This window comes from Populus trichocarpa, chromosome 17, assembly GCF_000002775.5.
Source record: "Populus trichocarpa isolate Nisqually-1 chromosome 17, P.trichocarpa_v4.1, whole genome shotgun sequence".
Classification (NCBI taxonomy): domain Eukaryota; kingdom Viridiplantae; phylum Streptophyta; class Magnoliopsida; order Malpighiales; family Salicaceae; genus Populus; species Populus trichocarpa.
In genome coordinates, this window is record NC_037301.2 from 7,717,253 (window position 1) to 7,731,222 (window position 13,970).

Below are 13,970 nucleotides of genomic sequence, written 5' to 3' on the forward strand. Positions count from 1 at the left end.
AAAACAAAATTGTCATAAGACAATGAGTTCTAATGCATTCCCAATTAGGATAGTATTCATCATAGCCTAAATACTTATAAAACAGAGAAGGCTAGAAAGGCATCTCAATGCTCAAGATTTGAAAGTAACTCGTACGAACTTGCTTGGGTAAACTGGGAAGATGAGCCATCAAAAGTAACCACCTTAGAAATTACAACCTTCAACAATCAAAACAAGAGATTGTGAACAAATAAGGGGGTCTATATTTCAAAAGGCACGCATTGTATATGGTTTAACCTCAACTTTAAAATAGTGTTGGTGCAGGATTCATCAATCAAGAGGAAAGACAGTGAAATCCGCATGGGTGAATAGAAGTCAAGAAATGGTAAAGAAATCTCATCCATATGATGTGGATAATTAAAGCCATAAGACAAAGCACTCATTTTAAGAGTTTACCCTTTAAGGGTATTTTATTTTGAATTTTGTTTTAGTAAAGTTTTGAAGGATTTTGATGAAGATCCTAGTTTGAATTTTAAAATGGGCAAGTTGCCTGTGAAAATAAACCAATTTCAAGGAAGCATGGATGCTTGTTGAAGTTCCTTTTGAAATTTGAAAAGGGTAGGTAACCCGCGAAAATATGTAAACTTTTGAATTTCAAAATGGACAGGTTGCCTGTAAAAATAAACTCATTTCAAAGAAGCATGAACGCTTGCTAGAGTTCTATTTGGAATTTGAAAAGGACAGGTCGCCCGTGAAAATAAACTAATTTTAGGAAGCATGAATGCTTGTTGAAGTTCTTTTTAGAATTTGAAAAGGGTGGGTCACCCGTGAAAATAGGTTGACTTTTGAATTTCAAAATGGACAAGTCGCTTGTGAAAATAGATCAATTTCAAGAAAGCATGAACACTTGCTGAAGTTCTTTTTGAAATTTAAAAAGGGTAGGTCGCCCATGAAAATAAACCAATTTCAAGAAAGTATAGATGCTTGCTGAATTTCTTATTGGAATTTGAAAAGGGTAAGTCACCCGTGAAAATAGGCCAACTTTGGAATATCAAAATGGGTAGGTCGCCTGTAAAAATAAACCAATTTCAGGGAAGCATGAATGCTTGCTGAAGTTTTTTTTGGAACTTGAAAGTGGCAGGCCACCCATGAAAATAGGTCAACTTTTGAATTTCAAAACAGGCGGGTCGCTCGTGAAAACAGATTAATTTCAGAGAAGTATTGACACTTGCTGAAATTCTTTTTTAATTTTAAAATAGGCAGATCACCCATGAAAATAGACCAGTTTTTTTAATTTTAAAATCAAAGTCTTTAGATGGGTGGATCACCCAGTAAGTCAAACAAACATTTTTTCTTTACAAGTTCACTATGCAAAACCTTGATGAGATTTTATTCCATAAATATTGTAAAGAGAGAACATTTATTGTTACCTATTTTTAACCCACAAAAAAATTAAGAAAAGGAAAGGAAAAAAATAGAAAAAGAAAATCCAAAAATATAAGAGGATACAGATAAAGAAAGCCTAGAAGATTGTCCAAGTTTATAGTAAAGGACCAAAATAACAAATGAAAAGGTCAGAGGACCAGATTGTACAAGATTAGCAAAATTAGTGACCTAGTTCTGATTGACAAAAGATCCATTAGGTAAAAATATTTTTATTTGGTGTAAAGAAATACAAATTTGGATGAGTAAAGACTTAACGAGGATTTTAGAAGGCCTAATTAATTTATTGTGGACTTAATTGCAAACAAAATCAGTTTTTTTAGTCAGTTTGAGTGTTAATTGGAAGAAATTAAAGTTTAGGGATTGAAATTGAACTTTAAAAAGTTTAATTGGTCAAATTTTAGGCTTAATTATGAAAAACATAAAGTTTAATAGCCAATTAGGGGCTTGATTGAAGAAACTCAAAACCATGGACCAAATCGTTATGCAAGACTTCAAGGACTGAAATTGATCAAATCATAGGTTAAATTAAAAAAAATTAAAAGTTTAATTGTCAATTAAGAGTCTAAGTGCATAAATCAAAAACCAAGGACTAGGATGAAAGTAACGCTAAACTTCAGGACTGATTATTGAGTTTGACAGGGATGAAATTAAAAGTTTGAGAGGTAATTATGGGTGTAATTAAAAGTAATTGGAAGAATAAGGACTAAAATGAAATCTAATCAGATCCCAAATTAAAAACCCTAATTTCTAGGGGTTTAACCTAGACGACATATCGTTCACTCACTGTTCATCTCCTTCCTTTGCAGTTTGGGATGATTGGGTTAACACTATTCGAGAGTTTGTTATGGAGTTTTAGACCTTCAAATGGTATGAGGGTTTTTGCAAATGGAAGAAAATATCCCCTCTACAACTATATTTCCATAAAATTAGACGTTTACATCTCAATTCTTCTATTGAAATCTCCAACATCATATCCCTAATTAGCCATCACTGTATTTTTATATTCTAAGCTAATCAAGTTTGCACCTTTAAACAGGTCAAAACTAAGTCAAATACTTAAGGCTTTGTTTGGATTGTCACTGTTTTGATAAATGAATTTTGGCTTAAAAGTGTATTTGGAAAACATGTCTTTAGGCTTGTTTTAACAGTTTGGTTTTGAACAAAAATATTGTTTTGCCATAAATTACCCTAAAAAATTAAACAAATTGATTTTTGTTTGTTGCATACTGCCCAATTCTTATAAAAATTGCATTTTTATTTATAATAAAAAAAGAAAAAAAATTAGCATGGTTTTAGAAAAATACATGTGTTAATTTTCCTTTGTATTTTTTGGAATATACACCAAGTTTGTAACCAATATTTCAATAACTTTAAAATTTTAATTCATGAAAATCAATGGTCAAAATCCTAATATAAATGTTGGACTTATAAGGAGGCTAATATTTATATACCATAAGTTGACTAGAAAATTTTTAGGATTATTTTAGATATTCACTAATTTTAATTTAGAGTATTTTTTTTTACCATAATATATAAGTTGTGGAGAAGCGTTTTTGCCTTCTAAGATAGGTGAACCATGTTAGAAAACCTACATGAACTATTCCCATAAGAATTTACTAGGCATACGAGCTTATAATAAATTTGAAATGCTAGATTTATTCATAGAAGTAAATCTTTATTTCGAGCCAAAACAGACCATCGATTAGAAACTCATCAAAACCTTTAAACCATATCTAGACCACACAATGCAGCTTATCTTAGGGAAGGTGCGCTAGGGTACTAATACTTTTCATAGCCACAACTAGTTATTTACTTTTGGAATTTTTTATAAGACCAGTACATGTGGGTTTCTTAATGACCCTGAACCAAAGAATTAGGTGACAACTCATTTATCCCAACGTTTTGTTACGTCGCATCCACGTGCGACAATAGTCAATTAATAGCTTTCTTAATATGCCATCACTTCAATAAATAATAATAATAAAATTAAATAAATCATTTTTTACTCCAATTTTTAGTGATGTATTATCTATTTTTTATTGATTATTTTTTTTAGTTTTTTCCTACATTAAATATCAAATCATTTTGTCAAAAGAATTGAATGGGTTGGGTTGGGTTTATATTTTGTAAAATATAAAAACTTAGGTTGGATATAATAATAGGTCAAAACTCAACCCACTATATCCATGAAGATCTATAATTTTATAGATTGAAAGAATTTTTTTAAAAACAAATCATATTGCTACTATTATTAAATATAAGAGTTTTTATATTTGATTATGAAATACCACTTTGGATATCATTTTTAATATAAGAACATTTTATGGTGCTTAGGAAGTAACTATTGACGTCTTATTAGTTATTTCTTGGGACCTTCTTAAAGAAAGAACAAACACAAATATGAGACAAAAAATAAAATTCATAGCTCATAAAAAATGATAAGAATATCTACACCTAAATTTTTTCTCTCCCACATATCTCAACTTCTCCCTTTAAAATGGATATAGGGTGTATTCCATGAACACCATAAAAGAAAAATTTCTTCTAAGTATGGCAGTACATTCACACATTATCTCATTATCTAAATAGTTGAGAAATAATTTATAAATAAAAAAAGAAAATATTAATTTAATTTTACAAATGTTAATAAAAAATATAATATATTTTTAAAATTATAAATATAATACATTGTAAATGCTCTATATGTTTTTTAAAAAACAAATTCCTTAAAATAAAAATAATAAATTATAAAATGATAACCAATTAATAGCTTGCCATCACTTCAAAAAATAATAAGAATAATAATAATGAATAAATAAATCATTTTTTACTTTAATTTTTAGTGATGTATCATCTTTTTTTTCTTATTAAGATTTTTTTTCCTTCATTAAATATGAAATCATTTTGTCAACAAATTGAATGGGTTGGGTTTATATTATATGAAATATAAAAAAATTAGGTTGGATACAATAATGGATCAAAATTCAACCCACTATATCCATAAACACCCTTAATTTTATAGATTGAAAGATTTTTTTTTTAAAATTCATATTGCTATTATTATTAAATATAAGAGTTTTTTTTTTTATTTGATTATGAAATACCCCTTTGGGTATCATTTTTAATATAACTAGTCAATATATAAAACTTTTATGGTGCTTAGGGAATAACTAATAACATTCTATTAGTTATTTCTTGAGACCGCCTTAAAGAAAAAATAGACACAAAGATAAGAAAGAAAATTAAATTTATAACTCACCAAAAGTGATAATAATATCTTTATCTAAATTTTTTTCTCCTACTTATTTTTATTTTTTTCTTTAAAATGAACATATGAAGAATTCCCTGAACACAATAAAATTTCTCTTCAATATGACAATACATTTACATGTGCTCTCATTATCTAAATAGTTGAAAAATAATTTATAAATTAAAGAAGAAAATACTAATTTAATTTTAACAAACTTTAATAAAAAAAATATAATATATTTGTAAAATTATAAACGTATTACATTTTAAATGCTATGTATGTTTTGAAAAAATAAATTTCTTAATATAAAAATAATAACCAATTAATAGCTTTCTTCTAATGCCATCATTTCAATAAATAATAAGATTAATAATAAAAAATAAATAAATCATTTTTTACTCCAATTTTTAGTGATGTATTGTCTATTTTTTTATTGATTAATACTTTTTTATTTTTTTTCATTAAATAATAAAAAAACACTATATTTCTTTACAACAAAAAAAATTCACTAGAAACCGGGTAGGTGATGAACAAATCGTTTTTTATCTATAAACATTTCTAAGTAATTAAATATTTGTTTTTTGGTTTACATTGTTTTTAAAATTGATTTTCAAACTGTTTATATTTATAAAAAAATATAATTAATATTTTTATATATTTTAATTTATGATTTTATTGTGCTAATATAAAGAAATAAAATAAAAAACCTAAAACCTTTTTTTAAAACATTTTCAATTAAAAAAACATTTTTTTCCCTCTCTAACCCGATACCTAGCAACCACTTACGAGTTACGACCCCATCCGATCTTGAAAAAAAAAAAAACAAATACAAATACAGATAAAGAAAAGAAAAAAAGAAATAGAAAAAGAAAAAGAAAGACGTTTCTTGAAGCCTAGGTTAGAAATCGATTACTCATTGAAAACCCAAACCCAACTGAAAAAAGGTCACTCCAACAAAAAAAACCTCTCTCTCTCTCTCTCTCTCGGATACAATAAATAGTGACGACACCCAATTAAGCGTGACAGTGAGAATCTCCGATCCGATCAAGCTCGAAAAAAATGGCGAAATCTTGTGTAGATTTACCTGCTAAAGGTGGATTCAGTTTCGATCTTTGCAAAAGAAACGCTATGTTATCAGACAAGGGTCTCAAGCTTCCTCCTTTTAGAAAAACTGGAACTACCATTGTGGGTTTAGTTTTTCAGGTAACATCCTTTTATTATTTTTTTTATAGACAATTATGAAGCTCAACCCAGTTACTACTTTATTTTCTGGGTTATCGCCTTTTTTTAAAAAATCTTCAGTCAACTTGATTGGTTGAGTTATGGAGTTAGGGGTTTTTTCAGGTTAGGTTGGGACTGACCCCTTTTTCTTTTTAAAGGAATTTGTTTTAGGGGTAGTGATGTTGTGTTTGGTTTCGCCAATTGAGATTGTTGATTTGGTTATTAATTGATTTTTTGCTAATAATTTTATCTAATATTCGAAAAAAAAGGGGTTACAATGCTGTTAAAGAAGATTCCCCCGTATTTTTCTTACATAGATTATATATTGATTAGCATAACTTTTGCAAATTCTTGAATGAGCTCTCTGTTGTATCAATGTGTTCGTGGCTAGCTGTTGTGTAATTTGTAACTTGTTCAAAAAAGCATGCTGCTTTCTATTCTCTTAAAGTTTAGGATCGTTTGTGGTCACCTTTGCTTGAGTTTTGGGACTGCTATGTTGGATGGTCCGTGTTTTGGGAAAAGACTTGACATCTTTGGGTGGATGTTGAAACCTTAGCAAAAGATAGAAAATTAAATTTGTTGCACAATTGATTTATGTATATAATCTTTTTCTTTATTTCACAATTTCTACGTAGGATGGTGTCATTCTTGGAGCAGATACAAGAGCGACAGAGGGACCCATAGTTTGTGATAAGAATTGCGAAAAAATACACTATATGGCACCCAACATATATTGCTGTGGAGCAGGAACTGCTGCTGATACAGAAGCAGTAACAGGTACTTTTAGAAAAATTTTAGGTGTAGTTCTGGTTCTATGTAGAACTTTGTACTAGAAGTGCTGGATGCATAACTGGTTACATCTTTTCTCCTTTTCTAATGTTACTAAAGCTAATGCAATGCAATGGTGCTTGCATTTGTGTAGACATGGTCAGCTCACAGCTGCAATTACATCGTTACCATACTGGTCGAGAGTCGAGGGTTGTTACAGCACTGACTCTTCTTAAGAAGCATCTTTTCAAGTTGAGTTCTCTTGTTTCAAACTTATGCGATTTGCCATGTATCTCTTTATAGTGAGTGTATATTCCTGACAGCATAATGCTTTTTCTAGCTACCAAGGTCATGTCTCGGCTGCTTTGGTTCTTGGCGGGGTTGACTGCACTGGGCCTCATTTACACACTGTGAGTTCCACTACTTAAGAGGCATTTGTGCTGGAACTATTCTTTAGGCCTGGACTATTCTTTGATATCCTGCCAATGCAATGGCTTATTTTACAGATATATCCCCATGGGTCAACTGACACTTTGCCATTTGCTACAATGGGTTCTGGTTCTCTTGCTGCAATGGCTGTTTTTGAATCAAAGTACAAAGAAGGCCTTAGTGTAAGTTAGATTTTCTATGGAAGGTTTAGATGCCTGGGTGTGAAGAACTAAAAATTTTAATGCAGTATTACTCTTCATAATCATCCATAAATAGTGTTAGTTTAATGTTTGAATTCCACAGAATATGTTTATGATTGACAACATGAGATTGTTAAGACTGAAAATACTGTAGAAAGGATCAAAGAACAAGGAAAAAGTAGTCTATCCCATATATTCTTTTATATCATTGCTTCCCATTGAGTCCAAACAATAATGTATCCTTGTAGAGAGATGAAGGAATTAAGCTTGTGAGTGAGGCTGTATGCTCTGGCATATTCAATGACTTGGGAAGTGGAAGCAATGTTGATGTTTGTGTTATAACAAAGGTATGTTATTTCAATCAGTCCCCATCGCTATTTGTTGAAAGATGTCTTGAGCTCAAATTGATGAAAGTTCTCCATCGAAATTCTTGATGTCACAGGGGCACAAGGAATACTTGAGGAACCACATGTTGCCAAATCCTCGTACCTATGTCACTGAACGAGGGTACTCTTTTCCAAAGAAGACCGGTTAGTATTATGCATTCTCTTGCCTTTTGTAAATATGTCTCCATTTTTAACCAGACCGGCATTGTACTATTCAAGACTACCATCATACTTGCAATAAAACCTATGCTTATAGAGGAATAGCTAGCCTTTAAATGCTTTGACCATTCTCTCTGAAATGCTAAACACTAGAGCCATAACTTATTTTCATTGTCTCAAAATCTTATCTACTCTCTTTCTCTCTATCAAGAAAGTTAAATTGAAGACCCGTAGCTTTTTTCAATTGTCTCATGTTCTCGTCCTATGTTTCTTTTCTGGAGTTCATCAATTACCAATACCTTAATTTTTAGATATTGACCGTGTTGATTACATTTTTATGTTCTTTTGCTTCCTTTGTGATGCTTCTCCTTTATCAAACTGGTGTACTAGGATTCACCCACCAGTCAGTGCTTTATTTTTCTAATAAAATACTATAGATCCCCAAAAAAGAGGGAAAAGAAGAATCCCTGTTACTTAAGACTTGCCTGGTGCTTGCTATTTCTTACTTTCCAAAAGAGTTGAAACAAAGTACCATAGCTTAGCATGTTTCTAAGTATTAGAGGTTGGACATGCCTTTAGTACAGTGCATCAAACTCTGTGGCTGCCACTGAAAGAAAATAAAATGTGAATTCTCTAATCCTCAGAATAGTGTTCTAGACTTCAAATGTTGTCTTGTCAGTAAAAAAGTGTAGTTGAGTCCTGTAATTACCCCTGTTTGTCTTCCCAAGCAAATAATGTTTGATTGTTTTGGAAGTTTGTAATTTGTTGGTTAATTTTGCTATTTGTCTTGTTACAGAGGTTCTCATGACAAAGATTACTCCCCTGAGGGAGAGGGTTGAAGTGATTGAAGGAGGTGATGCAATGGAAGAAGAGTAAATAATCATAGCAATCAAGAGGACACAGTAGAGATTTTTCCAACTCCGGTATGGTCTTTGTGGCCGCTGGGATGGATGTCCTTGATAATGTCCAGTTTCGAAACCTCATTGACTTTAATATTGAAATGTTTCTGGGCTTGGCTTCATGCTACACTCCTGGAGAGTTGCTGTTTTGTAATTTATGTTTTTTTTGTTTTGTTTTTAATTATCGCTCTAACTCTTTGAATGCAATTGCAACCTCCTTTGCTCTTCTCATTCTTTGAAGTTGCTGGAGGAATGAAGGGCTGTCTTGTAGTCGCTTGGCCTGTGTGATGATTTCACGGAGAAGGGAAGGAAGCAGCGCAGGAGAGCATTATCTCAAGGGAGGGGAGGGGAGGAATCTGGACTTGATGGACAATTAATTGTCAAGGGGTTTAATGGAACCATAGTTATAAAACCTGACTCGGGTGTTGACCCGGTCAAGGAGCCGGGTCTCGGGTTTTAGAGGTTAACCCGGATCAACTCGGGTCAACCTGGAAAAATTTTAAAATATATATTTAAAGTTTTAATATTTCATAAAAAAAATATTAAAATAGAAAAGAGATTTTCTTAATGGTATTTAACTAAAAAATATATGCTTCTAATTCGGTAATGTTTTATAATAAAACAATTTCCTCTTAATATTAAATTTGAGAAGAATAAAAGAAAAAGAAGTGAACATGGTTTTTTATATATATTTGAGAGCGATAGAAAAATACATGGAACGAAATAAAATCAGTCAAAATTTAAAGATCAGGAGAGTAATAGTTGAAGATTTATATTAAAAAATCTTAAAAAGAAATAAAATATACTTATTAATTAATTTTTATAAAATAAAATTTATCTCCGCTTGACAAAAACTCTAAGTGCGAAATAAAGTTTTAAAAATATTTTACTATGTTTATTTAAAAAATAATTAAGTTAAAAGATCCGTTTTCAACAAAGAAGGATTTGAAAATATAAAGAAGGATTTGAAAATATTTGATGCTGAGAAGAGAGAGTAAAGTATTGTAAAACAAAAAATATATATATTGTTGTCTGCACCCTTCCTCTTCGCTGCCTCTCCTCTTTTACGCCTTGGGCTCAAATTCTAACAGTGAAGAGAGATCAACAAGTTTTCAATCTCCAGGTAAATCTTTCCCCTCTCTTCCTCGTGCTCTTTCTTTTGATTTTTTGTTGTTTGAGATTTTTTCTCTTTTTTGATTCATGCTAGATCTGCGCTCCAAAGCCCTCTCTTTCTTCTCAAAGACATGGATCTGAAGTTTAAGCCATCGCTCACAACCAAACCACTGTTAATTTTTCAATCTTAAATCTGCCATGGAGAGTCACCCGGGTCTTGTCCGGGTCACCCGGGTCATGGGTTGACCCGCCGGGTTGACCGGGTTTTGCCGGGTCGTTGCACCGGCCGGTCTTTTGACAAACCCGAACCGGTCCAGCCACCGGGTCGACCGGGTCCCGGGTCGACCCGCCGGGCCGGTCCGGGTTTAATAACTATAAATGGAACTCTTCCCCGCCCAACCCATGAAAGAGTGGATGCTTCGCAAATAATTGTTCTCTCTTTTATCATGGTGGTACAACAAAATCGCATTCAAAACTAGTTATTTAAACCAAAAAAAGTAAATAAATAAACTAAACGAATTAAGTATTGCTGCCAACAGCCAAACTGGTTTTATCTTATTCCTTTAAAATATTTTATTTTCTTATATACAAAAGAGAGAAGATTCTCTCTTTTATCTTATTCCTTGGCTTATTTTGTTTTTATTGGAATTTTGCTGGTCACTTTGTTTCATAAGCTACATGCCCTGCAATAGTGTATTAAGATATCACCAACGGCTTTGCTCTTCTGGCTTTCTTTAGAGGATTTCAATCGATTGTGCCAAGGCACTAGGAAGAATATAGCCTCATTAGTTCCAAAGAGCTGCAATACTAGTTTTATCTTCGACTTGATGGGAAAAAAAAATGTTAAGTTAAAATATTAGCATACATTGTTTAGTTTTTTTATCAAAAGTTGTTTACAAAAAAGAATTAGAGTTTAAAATTATAAGTGTGAAAAACCATAACTCATGACAAACATGCTATCAATATAAATATAAAATATAAAAATTCTAACTTGCATATTAAGTACGGATCAAACTTGCAAATGATATCAAAATAAAATCCTAATATACATACTAATCATATAATATATCTAAGTATAAAATAAAAGGAAATAAAAGTATTTATTTGTTCAAACACTTTAAAATAATAAAGCTTTTGTTATCGTCAATGATGATTTTTTTGTCCTTAAAGATTTTATTTATCCTTTCTTGGTGCAAAGGATATTTATAATAAGCCTAACAACTTTCCTACAACACTACCTTAGTTTAGATGTATTTTTAAACAAGATCTTTGAACCAAAGTAAAAGAGACTCAATTATCTCTCAGCAAAGTGAACCAAAGTTCTAAATTTGAAAGGAAAACCAATGCATAAATCTAGAAAAAACATGTAGGAAACTCTTGATAAGAATATGCCCTATAACAAATCAATTGGTTTCACGTAGCATTGGTTTTATTCATGTAGAACATATGTATTATTAATAAAGGCTTTCTTTATCTTTAATATTTATTTATATTTGATTAATGAATTTTATGTTTAATTAATTAATCTAGAGTAAAGATAAAGTTCATGGAACAAAAATGCTTTGCAAATAAAATTATAAAATTATTACAATTATGAGATTTCTATTGCATGGGACAAAAATGCTTTGCAAATGAAATTATAAAATTATTACAATTATGAGATTTCTATTGCATCAAAGCATTGTTCTTAAATATTCCTGGTCAATGCTCTATTAAGACTAGATCTTAATTAGAGTTGTTGAGAACGATACATTAGGGGTGTTCATTTTCGGTTCGGTTCGGTTTTTATCAAAAAAAGTAACCAAACTGATTTTTTTTTAAAAACCGAAACCGGTTCAAACTGACCGGTTTCAGTTCGGTTCGGTTTTTTAGAACAAAAACCGGTTCAAACCAGTTTGGCTTGGTTTTGGCTCGGTTTTTTTCGGTTCGGGTTCGGTTTGGTTTCGTTCGATTTTTTCGGTTCCAGGCTTAAAAAACCGAAACCGAACCGAACCGGTCGGTTTTTTCAAAATTTTAATCGATTTAATCGGTTTTTTTTTTGGTTTTCTCGGTTTAATCGGTTTTTTCAGTTTTTTTGAACACCCCTAGTCCCCTACGATACATACATATTCCTTCCTTTATAAAAGGAAAAAGTTACTCTCATAAACTGAGTTATGATGGATACCTAGAACTAAAATGTAGATGCTTGTTAGATGACATGTACACTAAATTGATCAACAAGAGAATTCTATATGAAAAAATCACCTGTCCATGGAAAGACTCTCGTGATAGTTGTGTAAGTGATCCTTAGACTTAAGATCACCAAATTATCTTATATAAGGAGTGTTATGCTTTGATCATGATCACACGTTGTCCTAAACAAGGGGGTAACAAACGAGCATATATTGGATATAAAATAAACTAAATGAAGATATTTAAGTAATCAAGAGAGGATTTATCACCCCAAGTGAATTAGAAAAAATGTTTCATCTGATTTCAAACAGTATTGATTGTGAAATTCTTGGACAATGTGGAATGAATTTTTGAAGAGAGTTTCAAAATCTTATTCAAATAATTAATGATTATAATGTTGATAAATAAAATAATTTAACAAAGCAGATATAATCCATGCTATAATGTTTAAATTGAAATATTCATGATGAAAAGATAATAATTATACCAAGAAACTAATTATTGAAAGGTTAAGTCAAACCACTTATGACTTTCCTAATATATAGGGGATTATGATAAGTTATTAGGTATTGTACTTAATCTTCAAATATAAATCATAAATTAAATTATTTAATTTATTTAATCTTATTTTACTTAGGATTATAATTTATATTTGGGTCAACTTATTATAGAACTTAATGGGCCATACATATAAGAACCATTGTCATAAATTAAAATGGGATGATACAATCTCAAGTATGACTTGATTGTAAATAAATTTTAGAAATTAAAGATTAGAATATAATGAATACAAGGGATTACAATTCTAGACCTAGAAAAATCAAGTAGGGATTTGATTGAATAAATTTTTAATATTATCCTAAAATAATATGTGACATTATTTAAGGGGCAAAGTTATATTTTTTTATTTATTTATTTATAGGGTTTTAGGTTTCCTTATAAGTAGAATGTTATACCTTTTATTTCCTAAGAAAAAAAAAGTGAGGAAAGTACAATACAGAAACATCTAAAACAAAAAAGAAGATGGGGAAAGTACAATATAAAAACACCTAAAACAAAAGAAAAGAGCTAGCACTTTAAGGTATAATAATCTTTCTCTCCTAAAAGGGTTTAGGATATTTCTCTTTGGTAGTTTGTGTAGATTACCGTTAGAGATCGGACACTTGGATGCCTTGTGGTTTGCAATAACTCAGCTTTGAAGCAAATATTTAAAGTCGAAAAAAACATCTGATCTTTAGGTAATCTTCGCATAAACCCTAAACAACTCTAAATCTGTCTAATAGGATCACTGGGTCTCCTAAGAAAATTTAAATTTACTATTTCCATTGTGTATATGTGTTTCGAGAAACCCAACAGTGGTAATAGAGCCTTCATCAAGCAATTAGGATTGTTGATTGCATGTTTTAATTGTTATTGACACTAATTGTAAATTAAATTTGTGCGCAAATTTATTTTTCCCAAAAGTGTATTATTTTTCTCTCATGTTTTTTTAAAGGTTTTAACTACTGTTCATGCCAAATTTGGATGGAATCCACCATTGAGATTAAAACAAATTGGTTTTAGATGGCTACTGCCCCATATTGTCACTAGGTGCATCGACAGCTCTGCTGTCGTTGAAGAGGGCTACCACCGATATGGGTTGACCATGCTAGCAATAATAGCTACAGTAGTACGGCTACTACAACAAAAAGAAGATGACAGGGGCAAAATTATGATTATGTCCCTGCTCTTTAGATTAGGGTATTTAAGTGTAGAATTACAATTCTACGCCGACAACTTATATCTAATTATATCTAGGTAAATTTGGGGCAGAATCACAATTTTGCCCCTCCATGTATAAAATATTGATTTTATATTTTAAAATTAAAAATCTAACTTAAATTAATTATAAAATTAATTTTTCTAATTAGATTAGGATTTAATTAAAATGTTTAATTAAATAATGTTT

The 13,970-nt window shown here is 30.7% G+C and overlaps 1 protein-coding gene and 1 long non-coding RNA gene across 2 annotated transcripts; both read left to right on the plus strand.

Moving 5' to 3' along the window:
* Positions 1-5,568: 5,568 nt before the first annotated feature.
* On the plus strand, positions 5,569-8,968 carry LOC7496649 (proteasome subunit beta type-7-B). The gene is made up of 8 exons (XM_002323764.4): positions 5,569-5,878; positions 6,532-6,673; positions 6,819-6,915; positions 7,005-7,074; positions 7,171-7,275; positions 7,542-7,640; positions 7,736-7,823; positions 8,635-8,968. The coding sequence occupies exons 1-8, from the start codon at positions 5,735-5,737 to the stop codon at positions 8,712-8,714; spliced, it is 825 nt and encodes a 274-aa protein (XP_002323800.1). The 5' UTR covers positions 5,569-5,734; the 3' UTR covers positions 8,715-8,968.
* A 762-nt stretch (positions 8,969-9,730) lies between these two features.
* On the plus strand, positions 9,731-10,408 carry LOC112324650 (uncharacterized). The gene is made up of 2 exons (XR_002978630.2): positions 9,731-9,860; positions 9,945-10,408. It is a non-coding gene; the product is annotated as an uncharacterized LOC112324650 (long non-coding RNA).
* Positions 10,409-13,970: the final 3,562 nt, after the last annotated feature.